A 20,605-nucleotide genomic window follows, 5' to 3' on the forward strand; every position below is an offset into this window, starting at 1 on the left:
TGCAGCTGGTGCAGTTCTTCTGGCACAGCTCCTAGTGTTTGCTGAAGGCTGCAGCTGTCTTAGCCAGTTCCCATGAACCCATGAACTGTCATAATACATACAGAGAAGGTCTTAGTTTTCTTTTTTTTTTTTTTTCCCTTTGAGGCCTTTTGATTGTGACCCACTCTCTTTCTCAATTATTCTGTGCATGAGCAAACCCTGTGTGAGCTAGATGCAGCACTCCTTTCAGTGTAAAGCTTGACGGTTTGTTCCTGGGGTCTTCCACAACTGAAAAACCAGGCATTTGTGTAACTAAACATGGACTTAGATGTTCAGAACTTCTACTTAAATTAAAGACCTGCTCCTTTTTAAATTGAGCTAATTAATTTGGATTAGAGTTCTGTCCTTATTAAAGTTAAGGTCAGCTTTGATGATTAGCTGTTTTCTTTAGGACAACCTGCAGTCACAGTCTAAAATTCAGTGTCTACATTTGGATATGTATAGGCCTTAAAAAAGGGGAACTCACCTATTTGAGGGCAGTCTTCTGCTATTTTCAAGTAGCTAACAAAGGTTGGACTTTACTTCATGTAGACATTGTGAGAGTCAAGTACTACAGTTATCTCACAGGTTCTAAAACAATGACAGATATTCATGAAAGGAACTGAAAAAAATGAGACAGTCAAAACCAAATAAGTGACTGTTCTTTAATAAGTGCACATTGAAGTATTAGCTACACTTATTTCATGGAGTGTGAAGTATCATTTGATCTCATTTCGTACTGTTATAACTGCTGTAGCCACGCAGTTTGGCATCTGAAGGCTTCTGTGTGGTTCTGGACTAGTATTTATATATGGATATTGCTTTCCGTAGTTCCAGTCCATTGCCAGACTTGGAATAGGGAAGCAAGGAAATTACCATTCAAACTAATTTTATTAACCACAGCTCGTTAATCAGGTCTTTTTTAGGAACAAGAAGGTGAAGAATATGTATTAAAATACTTGAATGTATAGCTTTATACCTTGAAACTATGGTAATTGAGTATAGCTGAGCAGTTTGCTTTTTTCTCTTCAAAAATCAGTTGTTTTTGGCCCAAACTGAAAATGTCTTTTTTTTCCCAGTTTGTTCAATTCACATTTATGCTACATGTTATGGCACTGAGCATTTCAAAATCCCATCTGCAAACAGGTTTTAAAATCACTAATGCACCTTAAACGAGGCAGCTTGCAGAGGGGTTTTATTACACAGAAACAGTATCTTTCCAGCTTTATTTGAACTAGTTTTACAAAAATCCTACTTTAAGATGAAAACTCACCTATTCTGCAAACCTCCCTAGATGCTGTAGAATACAGACAGAAATGTCTGTCTTCAGATTTTTATATTCCCTTTAGCGACCCCCGTCAAGTTTAAGAAAACTCTACAAACTCACGTTCCCTTGACATGGAACCTCACTAAAAGACAAACATTTTTTTCTCTAGCTGCAAACATGGGAATTTACTAAGCTGTAAAGGAAAAAAACAAAACTATAAAGTGAATGCACCAGCTATGTGACAAAGTCAGAGGTTAAATTTATTTCAAGGGACTGGCATTTCAAGGCTGTATTGCATTCTCTTCTCCATTCAGACTTCTTTAAACAAACCTGCTTTGCATTTTACCTGTGACCTACCTGTCTATGTGTCTTCTTAGGGCCAAATCTTAGTTTTACCGTACTGACATTGTGTAAACAGCTACTTGATAAGATTGTTAAGCTTGTGTGACTCAAATTCACAGACATTGCAAGTAAATGCAACAGAAAATGAGACTTAGGGTAATTTGGAGAATAAAAACATGATTTTAATGTAAAGTCTGTTTCATTGAGATATACAGAATTAAACACAAACTTGTGTTATTTCCAATGTCTAATTCTAATTTTATCAGTACTATCAATATACACACACATACACTGACAAGCTCTGCCCTCTGGAAATGTAAGCCAGCTAAATAAAGCACATTATAAATGTAGAACAGAGTCCATGCCACAAACCCATTATTGAAAATATTTTTATTGTAAATATTGTAATATTCTAAATTGTTACTTGACAGATTCTCAAAATAATTGTGTATTTTGCTTAAAGAACTTTGACAGGTTGCACCTGAAAGGGGAAAAAAAGAAAAAACACTTACAGAAACTCCCATTAATACTTTCCAAGTCTTAAATGGGAATTGTCAGTATTCTAAACCAGACCTTATAATCTGTGATAATTTATCTTACCAAAAAGAAAAGTATGAAGCACTACTTCTTGCAGAATATAGAATCAATGTCCAGTATAAATCATGTTCTCTCACACATGTGAATTTTGAGTTACACTGTTTGATGATTTTTTATCTAAATTTTCCCATATATTATCTGTAAAAGTCTGTTCCCTCCTTGGAACAATTTTTGTCTTCTTTCTTCTCAGGTTCTCCAAACCTGACATTGTCATGGAATATGAGACACAATTTCCCCATTTCATCTGGAGTGTAGCTGTAGTCTGTATTTCTCTCCTGGTATCAGAAGACTAAAATTCACACCCTCTTATTAAAAAATCAGTTTTACTGAATGTAATTTTGTCAGTGTAAATGGTAAAATATCCTGTGCTTATGATGCATGGATACATAATGCACCTGTCCTGTCTCTCCACAGCAGTTAAGCTGATCCTACACTTACACAGCTCTAAGTTACCCTTTTGATTTCATCAGTGTCACATTGAGATATAAAATGAACAGCTGGCTTTGCATGCAGTGCTGGAAAAGAAAGATAACTCAATGGAAAGAATGTTTTCTCATATTTGTCTAAACAGCATTATTAGAGGGCTGGAGAAGTCAAACTCCTCCATCTGTGTAACACATTCCATTGATTCATTTGAGGGGTGGGGTGGTGTCTGTTCACTTTTACACAGCTTTCCTCTGCAGTGGGCTTTCTCTTTATTTTATTTTTACTGTATCAAAAAGATCCTTCCATAGACCATGTCTTGAGATTTTTCTATTCTGTCTACAGAAGAGTAGATTCCCCCTTGTAGGAATGAGAGGCTCTTAAAAGTTTTTGTTTACTGTTAGAGTGAATTATTTTTTCTGTAATTTTATGACTTCCAGTGTTGTAGGTTTGCCTCCAGACCTGCAAATCCATGAGTGCCATAGATGGGTTTGTGTGCATAAAACTCAATGAGCTTTTAGCAAGAAATCCTTCCTCCCCCATCCATGCCATGAATCACATGTAAGGGCAGCAATACTGATGGAACCACATGAGTACACAAATAAATTCCCAGGCTGAGGCAAGCAGCTCTGCTGCCCAGATACCTCTTGCAGGTTTTACTAAAAGGGAAGAACCTTTTAAATTCTACAGTCCTAGAAATGGAGGGACTTCAGATTTCTCCCCAGAGCAGCAGTAATATGTCAGAGGAGCAGTGTTCCTGGCAGACCTGCCCCAGAAGGGATCCTGCTACTAGATTTCGATCAGTACAAATAAGCCAAGCTCTCTAACACTATGGTCCCATCAAATGGAGGAAAGAAAACCATAAACTGTGGTTTACAAACCTCATTAGTGGACTGCTTTATGTACAGTACACATGAAGAGACAATGATGCATTGAAAGCCAAGAAAACTTTCTAATGAGGGGTGATTTTTTAGCTTGATGTGTCATAAGGTACTGAGCTAGAAGGAGTTTTGTGGTTTGCCCTATCCAGGCCTCTGCCTTAAGTCTATATGATGTCGTTCCAACACGAGTGAACTTAATCTAAAACCTAACAGGATTTCATGGCCTCACTATTCTTGTGAAATGTCACCACACTGAGGGCTGGAAACTCTTCTAGGCTGTGTTTTTCATGGCCATCTTATGCCCATTTGTTCCCGTGTCAGCACTATCTTTCATCGTCAGTGGCCCTTCTCTGCTCTTAGTCTCCTGATGTATACAGACAGCATTCTTACTCCCTCTCAGCCTTTGTTGTACTGGGCTCAACAGCAGGGCTATTTTAGACTCTTCTCATCAGATAGTTTTGCCATTCCTCTGATTATGTTGATTTCTTTTTCTGCAGTCTGCAATGCAAATTAGACTTTTTCAAGCATGGATGATCAAAGCTGTTCCAGATAAGCTCTCACTAGTGCTCTGTATAATGGCATGCATGCTTCTAATTTCTGCCCCATTCCTCAGTTTATCTTAGGATCATAGCACATGGAGAGGGTAGGAAGGTCATAGTTATGATGTGATCAACTCACATAACAAAATTTCTTTCCTCTCTATTGTGTCTAATGAATGTCTTTCATTTCTACAGAAATCACTGTGAGTGGTTTCTATTACCTTATACTTTAAGCTATAAGGTTTCATCGTGCTACTATTACTCTAATCCTCAAGGTCATTAAATTCTCACTTTGATATTCCAGTCCTCTACTTTATCATTAAGCATTATGTATGCTTCTATTTAAGAAAATAATGGGCATATATTAAATCCTGTTCCACATACTTTTGTCTCTTCCTTATAAGCAAACTAAATTTCTGATCTCTGACTTCAGTGTCTAATTCTTACAGTACAGCATGCAGATATAGAACAAAAAGGTAGAGAGAAAAGCCAACACAGTTTGTCTGGGATGACTTTACAATAGTTTTTATTTTTTTTTTTTTTCAATCAGATGTATTCATTCAGTTCTTGATACTGGTCCAGGAAATGAAAAATTTTTGAGGTTACCCCTGCATCAGAGGCAAACCATAAGACACTTGCATCATTGCTATATTTTAAGAAGTCAGAATATTGCATTGTTATTTTGAACAGTTTAAAATTATCCAAAATAATTTCTCAGCTAATCATGCAGGTATCCCAAAGATATTCTTGCAACTTAAATGGTAATAAATAATAATGTTTTTATCTAACTTCAGCTGGTCATCCAATATACAGAGAGAAGAAAACTTTTTTTCTGTTCCAAATAGAAGGTTTTTATTGTGTTTATGTAAAACCAACAAAGAAGCATTAATATACTCTACAGCTATAGCATCTCATCTACCAGTCTGTGTTAGTGTTTTACTTTTCAGTGGTGCCAGACTCTTACCAGTGATGCCCATTGACAGGACATGGAGCAATGGCCATAAACTACAAACCTTCTACCACAGCATGGGAAAGAATATTGAGGGTGGCAGAGCACTGGAGCAGGCTGCCCAGTGGGATCATGGAGTCTCCCTTTCTGGAGACATTTAAAACCCACCTGGACATGTTCCTGTGTAACCTGCTCTAGGTGACCCTGCCTTGGCAGGTGAGCTGGACTGTATTATCTCCTGAAGTTCCTTCCACCCCTAAAATTCTTTGATTCTGTGATACTGTCTGTTTCCAAATGACTACTGTCTAAATGCTGGCACGTGTTATGGAATGAGTCAAACAATACAAGTAAAAAACGTTTTGGTAGCACAGAGTGTCGATCAAGGAGAGTCACACGTGAAAATGAGTTGTGGCAACTATGAACATTTGCCTTAATTAAGTCCTTAATTAGGTCGAAGTATTTAGTCAGTGCAAGCAGTAAATTTGTGGTTACATTATATTAGTAAAAGTTCTGTCAGGCAGTTCAAAGTGTAAAGCAGCTGTAAGGTGATGATCATTCAACCCCTTGACTTGGCTGCAGGTTGAACCCAGCTTGTAAACTTCCTTGAATGCTGGCAATTTTTAATAGTGCAAAACACTCTTTAGAAGGATGTAAGGGAATCTGGGAAATGTTCAAATGTGCAAATTTATATATTTCTTCTGGAACTAAATGAGAATTCAACAGCTTTTATGACTTAGAAAAGTTTCCCCCTGGGAGATGATCTCAAAGTTTTTCCTCCTGTGTATTTCTAAGAAAATCCAGAATGGTCTAAAACGATCTGGATTGCACATTTCTAGTCAGAGATATGTGAGTGACAAAGTATTTGTAACAAAACAAATGATAAGTCTCTTCAGACAGGTTTAGATCTGTGTATCATGTAAGAGCTATCTTAAGAGGTGACAGTTTACTGACACTATTCTTCTTGTCTTCTTTCATTAAAAAATATATAAAGAATATGTAATTGTTTGATAATTACAGCACAATTGTTTGGTACAATATGTAAAGAAAGGCTCTATTTTTAAATCCATATCAGCTTATTGTTTTTAGCTCTTCCAAAGAGTGAAGAACAGTATGATTTCTGTCTTTTCACACGGCGTGTTAGCTATTATCCATGCACAAAGGAAGAAAGAGTTCCGGAGGTGATTAAGTAGGTCCAAGGACTCAGTTTTGCAATGATATCTGAGCAATTTCAGCATCTTCCAGAAATGTTTCTTAGTTGATAGTAACAAGAAATAAGCAAAGGAGTTGGTTAAGGCATAACCATAGGGCAAATGCAAAAGCATGTCTGAAAAATTTCTACAGCCTTCCTTTGTATCTATGTTGTTTATGTGCTAAAAAAAAAACAATCCTGAACAAAAATGCTGAGTCAAAATTGAGGTGGTAATGTTTTATCAATTTGAAGTACAAAGATGAAACTTGAAGGGATGTAAGCTCAGCTGAAAACCACTGAAACATGGTTTTGCACTTCATCTGTAATTTATAAGAAGAGAGACTTTGATTGAGTCAGTATTTATTTCAAGTTTTGCTTTCCCTTTTTCTTGCCTTTCGCTTGCCCATGCGATGCTGCCGTTCACGATCACGAACCCTAATATACAATTCTGTTTTTTATAGGTTCTCAACCTCGTGCAGTCCTATGTCACGCTGAGAGTCCCTTTGTATGTCTCTTATGTTTTCCACTCTCCTGTGGGCGTCGGAGGCTGGCAGCATTTCGACCTGCAGTCGGAGCTCCGGCTGACTTTTGTGTATGACACTGCCATCCTGTGGAAGGATGGGATCGGTAGCCCACCTGAAGCAGAGCTCCAAGGTGGGTGCTGCGTTTCTTGGAATAGAACTCACGCTCTATTACTAAGACTACAGTTTGCACTCAGTAGGATGGTTTTTTAAATCATTCCGATACAAAAAAAAAAAAAAAAAAGAAAAGAAAAAAAAAGAAAAATTAAAATTTCATTTATTATCAATTGCAATCTGTCGTTTCCTACCACTCACAGGTGTCTACTAGAGTGTTTATGAAAATAACGTAGACATCAGTTCTTTTGCTGCAAGGAAAGACAATTCGATTGTTATATTTGAAGTACATGTGCAAAATTTAAAACATTTATAGCTACTCGGAACATCAGGCTACATTATGTTACCAAATTCTGTTAGCACACAAGATGTTTGCACTTTAATGAAAATAATTGAAGCTTTTCTGTGATTCCATTTTTTTTTCTCACTATGAATGGCCATTTTCAGAAATTTCTTGATATTTTGAAAATTTTATAAAATATTCAGAAGAAACAGAACTCTATAATGGAGGCCTGTCCTCTGAGACATTCTACAATATGTTAGATACTGTCAGTAAATGCTTGCAAGTATAACTATTCAACAAGTCAAAAACTATCATTGCAGAATTTATCTTTTTAAAAAGTTAATTTACTTTTTACAAATAGTGACATACAGCTGTATGTGCAAGATAAAAATAGTTACTCCTCTGTGCTGCATTGTTATTTTTATGCAAATTTACTTAATATTTCCCAGCATTACACTTCAGGTGTTCCCTAACTCTCTCAGCCTGAGGTAGAATACAGGTACCAGCTGTAATTATGTACATACACAATTTCAGGACTTCTGGGAACCTAAAATCGCTTTTTCCTTCTGCTAACTCTGTATATAAACTACAGAAATCATGCTATGCCATTTCTGTCCTTACATTAAGAGCAGGACATGAGGAGCAGCAATGGGAATCTGCAGTGTGTGAAGAATGAAACACATTTCATGCCATGCCTCAAGAATAAGCCACATGCCACAAGTCACATGATGTGATAGTGATCAAACAACAACCAGATCTAATTCTCTGTCTCAGTAGTTACGTGGTGCATCTATGCCACCATTTCCCGTCTTTAATTGTTTTATTCCTCTGTTGAAGAAGCTAGTGGCCACATCTTTGGAGGTGCTGAACATTGTCAGTTCCCTTTGAAAACAACCAGTACAAAACAACCCCCAATATATCCCAGTCTCATTTGGGTAGTATTTTTGAGGCAGCTGTTTTTCTGGGCAGGGAGGGGTTAACTAGTTTCCAGTTCCTTTCCATACCTCTCAATTCATGTATTTGTTCTACATAAATTCTAAGTAACATTGTAAAGCATTCAAGGTCTTCTAAGGTACTAATACATACATGAATATATAGTTATTTCTGTAGTACAAAGAAAAATGATTGGTACAGATGATTTTGTACAGGTGGTATACCTTCACACTGGTCTGTTAGATTTCCAGCACATTCATGGGGGACCATTCCTGTTTCCTTCTTTTTTTCCTGGCAAGCAGAGTGGTGGTATATCACTGGCTATATGTAAGGGAGCACTGGAGGAAATGCCTGAACTCTAAAGTTTTGCAGAACTCCAAAGTAAAAGGGTCTTGGGTGCAAGCTACAGAAATATACCACTTTTGATGTGTAAACAAGATCTTGTAGTCTGAAATTAGAATATGTAAGGCCTGTGTTTTTGCCAAATTCATGCCAAAAATTTCCAGCAGTGCAAAGCCTGTCAGAAGGAGTTTCATGGATTGCAGCACCCTAGAGCAGATTGCTGTGGAAGTCACAACCAGCTGCTCCAACTAATGCTGATGGGTATCTCTGGAGCAGCTTTCATCAGTAGGAGTCATCTTGAAACTTGGTGAAAACAAAAGTCTACCTTCTGCAGATCCCCCTGCCCATGCTGCCTGAACCCAAGCGCAGACCACAGTGTGGTTTTCCTCAGTCTCCTAGAGCAGCTGTGTGGGTCCATGGTAACATGTAAAAGCACGGCTTTGCAGGGAAGTTCCCTGTATGCTTTGGAATCTGCATCACATCCTGAAAACTCAAGGCCTTGCAGTGTAAATTCTTATTTGAGAAGAATCTGGAGTCAACCCAAAAAAGTACCAGCGGGTCTCCCCAATACATGATATGGCAAGGGTAGATGAGAGTGGGTCTGGTGTTTCACAGGAATGTGATTTCTTTGTCCCCTGCAAGTGGAACACACTTGCTAATTGTTTTTTGCTGGCAGGTTCCCTGTTCCCAACCAGCATGCGCATCAGTGAAGAGGGGCGCTTGGTTGTCAACTTCAAGACTGAAGCTCGGTTTCATGGTCTGTTTGTTATGTCCCATCCTGGTAAGTGTAACCTACCCTTTAGCAGTACTGCAGAAATAAAGACACCCTTCCCAAATTTCATAGTATTCCGGGGTTTTTTTTCTGTTTCTGCTTCTGATAGCCGTTTTTTTTTAATGTATATACACTATGATCTTCAGATACAGATTTTTCCTCTGATTGAGATTTCTTACTTGTCATTGATGACTGAATTCAGGTTGCCAAACTTGTTGAAATATACATTAATCTGATGGAAGGCAAATAGTTCCACTTGATCAAGATCCTGATTTATGGAGGATGAAGATCTAAGCCATTGTGCCCATTAGGGGTCTATAGATACATGTTGTTAACCCCATAATTATAACTACTATTTACTTATATTGCCCAAGGAACTTAGCATTAAAATTTCATTTCTAACTTGAAGTTTTTCCAGACTTTTTTTTAGACCTTTTTCAGAAAAAGTCTTGTGTGGGCAATATATCACTCTATTAATATAACAATCTCACTGACATTCAATTAGTCATTGCTGAGGACCTGTTCCTGCAGTTTAATCTGTTTAAACCCCACTGCCTTTATTCAGAATAATTACAGGTGTAAGACTCGGTCTACGGACATAAATCTGAGCATGAATGCCAGCCATGGAAAAGAATATCTAACTAAATTAAATCTGCTGAACAACAGTGAGAAGAGAAAAAAAAAAATAGGAAATCTCTTCTAGTTTAATTCAGGTGGTTTTTAACCCATAAAACTCCTTCATGGTGCTTCTACTTTTTCTCAGCTGTCCTCTAGTGTGTTTGGTTTTGCCTATCTATCAGAGACAAAAGTGTTCAATTACTAAGAGAAGTTATGTTGTGTTTCCCTGGACTGACATTCCAGGTTTGAAACAGGAGGGATTATAGATCTCTGCCACTCCACTCTAAATGTTTTGACTGTCTCTTAAATTTATTCTTCATACGGTTCTTGTTACGTAGCCCAAAAGCAGCTGCTGAATATACACTTGAATGAGAATCAAGGATGCCCAGCTGAGCGGACTGTAGCTGGTTTTAGTTTCAGTTAATAAAACCCGGAGCCCTTTTAAAGTATTAACATCAGCTATGGCATTATGGTTTATGAATTATTGGGAATGTTTTTCAGGCTCTGAGAGTTTACAGTGAAACACTAAAGGTGACAAGTCTGTCTCTTTGGCATGTCTCTAGCTTCATCTCTAACTTCCATGGTTATGTCAGCTGACCACCCGGGCCTCAGCTTTAGCCTCAGCCTCATCCGAAGTGAGCCCACCTACAACCTGCCGGTCCAGCAGTGGAGCTTCGTGTCAGACTTTGCGGTAAAACCTCAGCCCTCACTAAGTCTTCTACTGCCCGGCCTGTTAGCTGGGATGTTGGTGGTACAGCTCCCCCTCTCTGTGTGTCCAGGTTCGAGACTATTCAGGAATGTACACGGTGAAGCTGATAGCCTGCACCACTGCCCCGCATCAGGAGTACAGCCTGCCAGTGATCTGCAATCCCAGAGAGCCCATCACTTTTGACCTGGACATCCGATTCCAGCAGGTGCCATTCCAATGACATCTTCATCATGTTTCCTTTCTAATTTCATTCCCATTTGTTGCTCTTGTAGTAATAGTACTAGAAACTGAATTTCTTGCTGATAAACAAGGCATTCCTAAATTGGTGGGAGTGCACATACTCCTCTGCTGCTAAATAACCATTGGTTTAGGGGAGAGCTACTGTGATGTGATAGTAGCATTTGGGAATTACTTTTTTGTCTGTTAACTGTAGTAAATAGTTTTATCAGGTAATTAGGAAAATATAAAACTATTATCAGAAGGTTTCCATCTGACACAAAATCAGTTAGGTCTCTGGTATTAAAAGTGGAACATCCGGAGGAACATTCATTCAATCCTAAGGCAGAACTTCCTTCACTGACTGTAGAGGGAAGTGTAGATAGGCAACACTGGTAAAATTCTTAGCTTTAAAACTCACAAAAGTGACCAAAACAAATCCAGTCTGTAGCAATATGGATCATATGGAAACATATGGTAACAGGCAAACAGTATACCTTTCACAAAGCCCAGCTGTAAAGGTCTGTAGCTGGGAACAAATTATGGAGAAATGGATTCCACTGCAGAAAACATTGGCTTAAAAAAAAACCTGGGGGTCATGTTGGATAGTTAAGAGAACATAAACTGCCAGCTTTCCAGGTTGCCAAAAGGGCTGGTGTGACCTTGGGATGTGTAAAGAGGAAGTTATATCATTTTTGTTATTTGCAGCCAATACAGCTAATACTGGAACAGTGTGGCTGTGGTTTCATGCTCATTAGTAATATAGGTTATGCTATTAAACCATCTTACAGAATAAATCCATATCAGTCAGGGCTACACAATCACTTTCCTGTTGACTTAGCCAGAGTACACAGGGGAATGTATGCAGTCTTTATGCTTTCGTTTGGCATTATGCCACCTGTTGGAGAACAGAGGATTCCTGATAGGGCATTAAGTCCTGGCAAAGAAGGGAGATGATACATGATCTGATGTGAAACCTGCCTTCTCAGAGTTAACCACATTTCAACATTTTGGAGAAGATTGAATTAAATGGGTGAGGGGGATTTATACTAGTTCAGCACTTCAGCCTTTGTCTGGCATTTCTAATCTACTTCTAGGGACTCTAAAGCAATTCATAGCAATGCTAAACCACAACTTGTTCCTGTTCCTAGTATAAACAATAAGATGTTGATAATTCAAAGAAAGGTAAAAAAAAGTGCAAAAAATCATTGCAAAATGGGCAAAGTATCCTAGGAAGAGACCTAGCTCTTACATGGAAGTAGCCTACAAGTAAAAGCTAAGAATTAATACTGCCTTGGAATAAATAAATGAACACTCTAGGGGTTATTATATCAGGTAAGGCTTTAATAATACAGTATATGGAAGTTTCAGGTGCATCAGTTCAAATAGGCATAAGGTGCAAAGTTGCAACAACGTCATAGACTGTGGCCAGCTAAACCCCCATCATCAACAATTTTCAAACCAAGACCAGCTCTTTTTCTTGAGATACTCATAGTAAAAGGGGCTTGGGCTTTCTGTGGCCCATTAAAATTTTTCTATTTGATCACAGATGAAGCACTGTGTCCAAAAGCAAGTCCCAAAAAAGTAGCAGTACAATAGCACAAATTCAGTAGGGAGTATTCATCACTTTACCTCTAAGATTTTTAGTCATTCTGCAAAACTGAATAAGCCTTGGTATCCACTCTTTTACAAATAATAAACAAAATACTGAAGGATCAGACTGAAGGATGCTAGTCCTTAAACTAGGGAACACCTGACACCTTGCACAGGCCCAATGCATCCAGTCCTCTGGTGCCCAGTGCTAGAAAGACATGGACCTGTTAGAGGGGGTCAGAGGAAGACCCAAAAAATGGCCAAAGGGCTGCAACTCCTCCCCTGTGAAGAAGGGCTGAGAGATTTGGGGTGGTTCAGCCTGAAGAAGAAAATGAGCTAAGGAGACCTTATTGTGGTCTTCCAATGTATAAATAGGGCTTATAAGAAAGACAAACTTTTTACCGAGGGCTGCAGTGATGGGATAAGGGGCACCTGAAAAAGGGTATGTTTAGATTGGATGAAAAGAAGACACTTTTTACAATGAGTGTGGTGAGGTACTGGCACAGGTTTCTCAGAGAAGCTGTGGATGCCCCATCCCTGGAAGTGTTCAAGGCCAGGTTGCATGAGGCTCAGAGCAACTTGGTCTAGTGGGTGGTGTCCCAGCCCATGGCAGAGATGTTGGGTGAGATGATCTTTAAATGTGTCCTCCAACCCAAACCACTCTGTGACTCCCTGGAATCAGTGAGTGTAGGTGTCACAACTAGGCCAAAATTACCTTTGACTGCAAAGTCTAAGGATAAAATGATGAGGCAGGACAAGTGTTGTGTCCCTGAATTCTTAGTCTAATGCTCCAGCTCCCATACTGAATTACATTCTTGGGCTTTTTAATATGAGGCTTTTAATTTCTTTGGAAACTTTTTCTTCTAATTTCCTTTGCAACTGTTTTTACTGGTCACAAGTGAGGAACCATTTTATGAATCAAGAAGAAAATGTGTTTAGTGTTTCCCCACTGGTTCAGCATTTCCTTTTTTAACATATATCATCTGCAAATCTCCTTTTTCCTCTCTCTGTGACTCCTGAGGAGTGAAGCAGGTAGCCTAGAAGTCTAGTGAGGATTGTATTACTCATTTTTATTACTCATTACTCAATAACACAGTGTATTATTGTATTACTCTGGGATTCCCTAAAAATGAGCAGTGTTCAACCTCCAAGCTTTGCTTTATCCCGGTCCTTTCAGCATCTCATTTCTTTCAATGTGTATGACTGTTTCCTGACAGAAGCCCTTCCATACTCAGGATACTTGTTGCCCTGGAATGGACCAAATTTAGGAGCGCTCTGTTCCTTGAGGTACCAAGTATTACACGGGCTTTGATCCCATGGGTGATCTGCAGTGTTTCCACATCATGCATATGCAGAGTTGATGGACATGGCAAATAGGCAGAATAAATTGACAGTTTCTCTTCTCACCCAGGAGTTCCTCACATCCTTAAGAACTCTTAGATAAAATGTCTCAAATGCCCATGAAAATAAGTACACTTAAACTACTGTCATAAATAAAACACAGATGGAAAACAGTTAAACAGTTTTGCTAATCAATTATTAGTGGAACTACAACCAAATTGCCCTGGTTTCTAGGCATTTAGAAAGAAGCATTCCAAGGGAACAGAATTTTTTTTTTCTTTTTTTTTTTCTTTGCAACGACAGTGATGGTAGGGTTCCTTTTTTCTGAAGAGTAGTGCTCCATTTATAAAAAGGTTTGAGCTGTACGTTCTTCTTGCCAGATCCTGTTGCTTTGATAGTTTCAGGACTCTATTGTGAAGTGGACCCTTGTCCATGTGCCAGCAAGAATGTTTCCTTGGTTGTTTTCTTTCCTTCCAGTCCACACACTTATACGTATATACATAAATATGCATATATATGTTAGGGGGTTTTTTATTTGTTTAGTGGCGTCTTGTTATTTTTTCTTTTTTCTTTTCGGATATATGTATCTTTCACATTGTTTCCTCAGGTACTTGCATCCTTTTGAACTTTAGGTTCCCCCAGGTCTTCTATCCACTGTATAATTTCCCTTTCATTATGCCATGTCCCTTTATAGTTTGCCTTCTCTCTTTTGTTTTATGGTCCCTTGAAAAACTGCTGCTGATATTATTGATTAATTTTATGGTTTACATGTAATTGAGGAAGAATCATAGATGTGTGTCAAATATACAAAGATAAATACTAGCATAAAAAGATGTTCTAATGGTTTGGTACATTTTCACATGCATGATCTGATATGTCCTGCAGCACATTAGAAGAGCTGATATTTGCAAATAAATTCTCAGCAATGTGTGCTTTCAAATATTGACAGAGGATCAGAAGCAGAGCACTTGTGTGTAAGAATGAAGATAGGATAGAGAAAACAGGCTGTGATGAGTCAGAGACAAGTTTTTGAGGGAAAAATTTTCCTCGTGTTACCCTCACATATAAGTTGCCCTAGACACCACCTTAGCTGGGATTTGGAAAAATATGGTGGGAAGAAACTAACCTAGAATGCTATTAAATATCACAGAGGCAGATAATCCACAGGTTGTTTGAATATAAAATACATAGAAATATGTGTTTAGTACCAGGAGATCTTTTTGTTAAACTGTTACTGCATGTAGATGTACACAGCTGGTAAGTAATGTACACTGGGAGAAGATCATGCTTCGTTTTAAGCGTTTAACATCATGCTATGGTTTTGTTCATTAAAAAGTCCTGTTGAAGAGCCGTATGCTTTCGTGGTTTCAGGTCAGTGACCCAGTGGCTGCTGAGTTCAGCTTGAACACCCAGATGTTCCTCCTCTCCAAAAAGACACTGTGGCTGTCTGATGGCTCCATGGGCTTTGGGCAAGAAAGCGACATTGCTTTCTCAGAAGGTATAATTCTGCACATCCTGCTATAGTCATGCATGTTTAATTTGTGTTCCACACTATCAGGATCCTGTTGCTGTCAAAACAAGATAGGAGTAAGGGCTTGTGCTTGTTGTACTAAGCTTCTTGACAGGGCTTTATTAACTCAGCCTCAGAGCTGTGCTAAATGTTCCAGTCTAAGTGGATGTGAACTGCGTTCACTGTTCACAGGTGATGTCATATATGGTCGGGTGATGGTGGATCCAGTGCAGAATTTGGGCGACTCCTTCTACTGTAGTATCGAGAAGGTTTTCCTGTGCACAGGAGCTGATGGATATGTACCCAAATATAATCCATCCAACACTGAATATGGGTGCCTTGCTGATTCTCCATCCCTTCTGTACAGGTTTAAGATTGTGGTAAGTGTTCTAAGTCTAAAAGGATGCATATATATATATATATATATATATATATATATATATATATATGTATAATTTTTTTTCTAATTTGCCTTTTATCCAAAGCCCAGTTGTTCTTTAAAATGTTCTCAACGGCACCAAATTTATGACTCAAGCTCCAGGCTGATATGAACTGATGGAGACAGTATGACAGTATCTTGCCTTTCTCCCTCCTGGTTCTATGCTTTATCTTTCTGGGAACTGCCTTCATTAAGAGTCTGACCTAAGTTAGAATCCCAAGATAGGTTTTTTCTCTGTGTTGCCTCTGTCCACGGACCATAGAGAGAATTTTAGCAGACATGCAAGTGAAGGATTGGATTTTGTTTCATATTTTGCCACCCAAAATCTCGTGTATACTGAAAGTTGATCATCCAGGTTGCCTCTGTAGTCCATAGGGAAAGAAATACCTCTGAAGTTGGGTTGGATAATCTAATTTCCTTCCTGAAAATAACTACAGACCTGATGCCCAACTTTTAGAGTTAACTTTAAGTAAGATGATTATATAATAAGCTAAACAAAGTTATATGACTGTCTGTTAGTGAAATGAAATTGAATCTATCTTCTTTAAACTGGGAAGTAGACTTCTTACTTTCATTTCAGACCACATTTATGTATCTGTTTTTTAAGAAGTGTAGCTATTGTGTTCTCTAGTGTTTTCCCCTTTTATTCAAGAAAGGCAAGAGATGAATAGAAGTTAGTACAAGTTCAGACAGGACCACAACTGCTTCTCATGTCTTTTCTCTTGTAGTATTATTTCCCTAGACTGCATAAAATAGCATGTTTAAATGCTAAATGCTACACAATTTATACATTGCAAATAAATACTAAAACTGTTGTTCCTCAAAGAAATAAATATATGTTTTGCAAACTTTTTCCCCCTCCATGCAGGACAAAGCTCAGCCAGAGACACAAGCCACAAGTTTTGGAAATGTACTTTTTAATGCAAAACTTGCAATAGATGATCCTGAAGCAATTCCATTAGTTAAACAGCCAGGCTCTGATGGATTTAAAGTAGACTCAACTCCTCTGTTTCAGGTATGATTTCTGGAGCTTATTAGCAAAAGTACTGAACCAAGGAATAAACACATGCACAAGTATTGCTGTTAACTGTAAGTCATATTGAAACCAGCAGAAAGATTTTTTCTGATTCCCGTGACAGTCAAACACAATTATAAATGCTTCGAAACTTCTAGATAGAAAGTCTAAAAACACATATTGAAGTGTTTCTGTAGGGATACTCTTGCTTTTCTCTTGTATAATTCCACAGGCTAACCAGAAGTTATGCAAATTGTTTTTGTACATTTCTTTTAAGAAGTTAATAAGATTTTTGTTGCACAGCGTTGTTTTATTTCTTCCCATCTCAATTCTCAAAGACAAAAAATTAAAAATCATAAGCATTTATAATGAACTTCATCAAAATCAAGTTGATACTCAGCATTTTCTGTACAGTTCTTTCCCTGCAAACTTGCACAGTGTGAAGCACTGGAAAGCCTAAAAATTGACAACTAAAGGGTGCAACTATTTCTTAATTATATATAATCCTTCAGCTGTGTGCACTTAGCCCTTTGATCTGCATAACCCAGCCAAAAAGTTCTCTCTTTGCTATTTGTCTCTAGTATTTGCAAAACTGTATGCACAACTCAAGTGTATAAATTAGTAGGACAAAAGGAGGAGACTTTGATTCTACTCCTGGCCACTTCAGTATTAAAGGTCCCACTGTAAGCGGTAGAGTATTTAACAAAAAGGCCTACTTAAAAGTATAAAAAGAGTATAAAAAAGAATATAAAAATCTGCCCTCGGGAAAATGAAGTTTCATTTTTATATGAAGAATCCATTTCCATGGATTCCAGTGCCTTGATTTTTGGTCCTCTTTTTGTAAAAAAAAAAAAAAAAAAAAAAGTATATCCTGAAAAATACTTGGAAAAAGAAGAGTAAAATAGAAAAAAAATGTGTTATTTCTCAAAATAGCAAAACTGGTCTGCAGCCATTCAAATTAGCAGGCGGTAGCTTTAAGACAGTATTCAGACAAGCCCACTGGACCCTGTGGAAGCCAAATCTGCAATGTATCCAGGAAAGATGAGAGAAATTGGATCAAAGTAGTATCATCTCACACAGACTGCAGGGGCCCACACAGCCCAGAGTGGATGAAGTTTTCAGGGACCTGTGGAAATTGACTTTTCCAACACCCCGCCCAAAGCACCTAGAGCAACTTATAGTTGCCCCGACCATGACCAGTTTTCTTTTGAACATCTCTGTGGAAGGAGACTCCACAGGCTCCCTGTTCCAATGTTCAGTCATCCTTGTGGTAAAAAATTGCTTTCTTATGTTTAGATGGAATTAGAACCAGGGCCTAATCACTTGGTAGGTTTGGCTTGAAAGGTCCTTTTCTGTGGCCCATCAACAGCTAAAGATACTTTGTATGGCTTCTGGTACTAATAGTATCAAAAATGTGCCAAGGCCATAGCATTCTTCATCTGCACTTGGTAGCCACAGAGTCTGACTATGGAAAGGAATGGAGACTAAACCCTCTGAAAAATGTGGCAGAAAATACAAGTCTTCTGGTGGACATTGGCACATAGGAATTATCTGTGCGTGATTTTGAAAGTGCTTGTCCAGACATTCAGTTCAGAACAGAGACTGATTTCCTTTGCATTTAGCACTGCTCAGATTTATTATGTCTGTGTTTAAAAACAAAAACTGTTTCTTTCCAGGTGTCTTTGGGTAGGGAGTGGTATGTCCATACAATCTACACTGTGCGTTCCAAGGAGAACGCTAACCGTGGAATCGGCAAAAGGAGCGTGGAGCACCAGTACCACTCGCTATTCAGTGCTGGGAGCCCAGGAGCATCCCCATGGAGAAGGCAGAAGAGGGGAGTTGAGCAGGCCCCAGAGCTTGCAAGAGACATTGGAGCAGAGAACAACCGAGGAACAAACATACAGCACATAGCTCTGGATCGCACCAGCAAGAAACGGGTGCCTCAAAGGGAGGTTGCACTCAATGGTGTTCTCCCCAGGGAACTGAGTAACCAAAGTACAGGAATCAGCGTAGTCACAATCATTGGTGGAGCTGCTGCCATTTTCCTTGCCATCTGCTTAGTTGCAATTATCATTTTGCTGCTAAAATGGAAACGAAATTCTGACAAGAAGGAAAGCACAAATGAGTCAGGCAGCAATGAACCAATGATGCTACCACATAATTACAGCAATGACAGCTCAGAGGTTTGATTCCAAGACCACAGTATTCAAGCCAGAAAACCCAGAGTGCCTAAAAAAAACTCTTGAACTGCACATTTTTAGCAGCAAATAATGGTGACTCATGAGGAGCTCATGTGTTTCTATGTGTACTTGAAATTTGTTATCTATCCTGAGCTCTTACTGCCGTTATCAACAGAAGAAGCTGAACAAACCTCCCACTTTGCACGAAAGGAAATGCTGATGTCCCTCAATACCATGCACTAATTTTAAGCAGCAATTCAAGGGACTGCATTGTAAGGGCAAGGTTATTTTTTTGTGGTTTTATATTTTCTGACATTTCAAAATAATAAAAGAAGCTGAACAAAGGTGCTATATATCCTGTCTGCAATAAGAGAGATCTCTTTCTTCAGAAACACATAATGCTTGAGAACAGGGATCCTCGCACTCTTCTGTGAAATTTTGAACTGTTTCTCCCAAAGAACTCAATGTCTACAAATAGTTTGAATGGTGATGGAATGCCTTAGGCATGGATCCTCCGTCCTATAAGTTTTTGACTTCACTTAATCTGTACCAGTGATTTTTTTTTACTTATATCTAACTGAACTTTTTCAAAAGACAACTAGATTATACAGCATAGTATTATAAACAGTTGCATGTCACAGGACCCAATACATACTCTTTCCTGAAAATTACTATTAATCTATTTAATCTGAGAATTTTTTTTATTTATGTTTATATAAAGCCAAAGAATACAACAAATCCAGAAAAAAATTTTGGTTTTCACTGAAACTGGAAGCTTATGTCCTCTTAAGTTCATAATGGATCATGAAAGTGTTGTAAGGTAAATTTTATCTCTTAATGCATGTCCACTACTGAGAAATGCAAGCATTACTATTTCAGTACCTAGAGAAGATGATAGTTAGATTTGAAACACAGAGGACAAGGTTCTGCTGAACTGAGCCTAGGAATCGTGATATTGAATCCAGCATAATTAGTTGTCATATTAAATAACAAAAAGAGAAGAAAAAATTAACATTTGATTGAATCAAGTAATATTTATTGCTGTATAATTATAGCACATTTTGACAAACATGCTGGGTCATTGTTGGGAATTTTTTAACACGTGACTGCTTCTGCAAGAGTAATTCTAGTTTTCTCTCAGCATTCTTGATTTAGGTAACATGACAAATTTGGATCAGCAGAGTTCTGTGTCAGTTTTTTTATGCAGACATGACCTGTTCTGTCCTAAAGATGTTTTTATCCAGACAGGACCTGTTCTGTCCCTGTCAAATCCTTGGCTATGAAAGCTGTGTAACCTTCAGGAAACTGTTCCTTTTGTCACACTAGTGTTTTACATAAGTCCTTTAAATCATACAGCCATAGAATGTACTGGGTCAGAAGGGACCTTCAAGATCATCTAGGTCCAACCCCACAGCCATGGGCAGGGACACCTTCCACCACACCAGGTTCCTCAAAGCCCCATCCAATCTGACCTTGAACACTTCCAGGCATGAGTCATCCAGAACTTCCCTGGGCAACCTGTGCCAGTGTCTCTCCATTCTAATAATCAATTTCCTCCTAATACTTAAACCTACCCTCTTTCAGAGTGAGGTCATTACTCCATGTCCTATTGCTACACCCCTTTGGGAAAAGTCCCTCCACAGCTCTCTTGTAAGCCCCCTCAGGGTATTGGAAGGTGCTCTAAAGTCTCCCCAGAGCCTTCTCATGGCCAGACTAAACAACCCCAGCTCTCTCAGCCTGTCTTCATAGGTGACATGCCACAGCCCTCTGATCATCTTTGTGGCACTCCTTTGGACTCACCCTATCAGGTCTGT

General features: G+C 38.5%; 1 protein-coding gene across 1 annotated transcript in view; it reads left to right on the forward strand.

Moving 5' to 3' along the window:
- Positions 1–18,800, forward strand: part of FREM2 (FRAS1 related extracellular matrix 2) — a 116,426-nt gene extending 97,626 nt beyond the window's left edge. The window contains exons 17-24 of the mRNA XM_062487651.1: positions 6,667–6,859; positions 9,075–9,179; positions 10,352–10,479; positions 10,568–10,702; positions 15,019–15,145; positions 15,350–15,537; positions 16,465–16,611; positions 18,288–18,800. Of these exons, the coding sequence (XP_062343635.1) occupies positions 6,667–6,859; positions 9,075–9,179; positions 10,352–10,479; positions 10,568–10,702; positions 15,019–15,145; positions 15,350–15,537; positions 16,465–16,611; positions 18,288–18,800 (1,536 nt within the window). The remainder of the gene's footprint in view (positions 1–6,666; positions 6,860–9,074; positions 9,180–10,351; positions 10,480–10,567; positions 10,703–15,018; positions 15,146–15,349; positions 15,538–16,464; positions 16,612–18,287) is intronic.
- Positions 18,801–20,605: the final 1,805 nt, after the last annotated feature.

The sequence above is a fragment of the Cinclus cinclus genome, chromosome 2 (genome assembly GCF_963662255.1).
Source record: "Cinclus cinclus chromosome 2, bCinCin1.1, whole genome shotgun sequence".
NCBI lineage: Eukaryota > Metazoa > Chordata > Aves > Passeriformes > Cinclidae > Cinclus > Cinclus cinclus.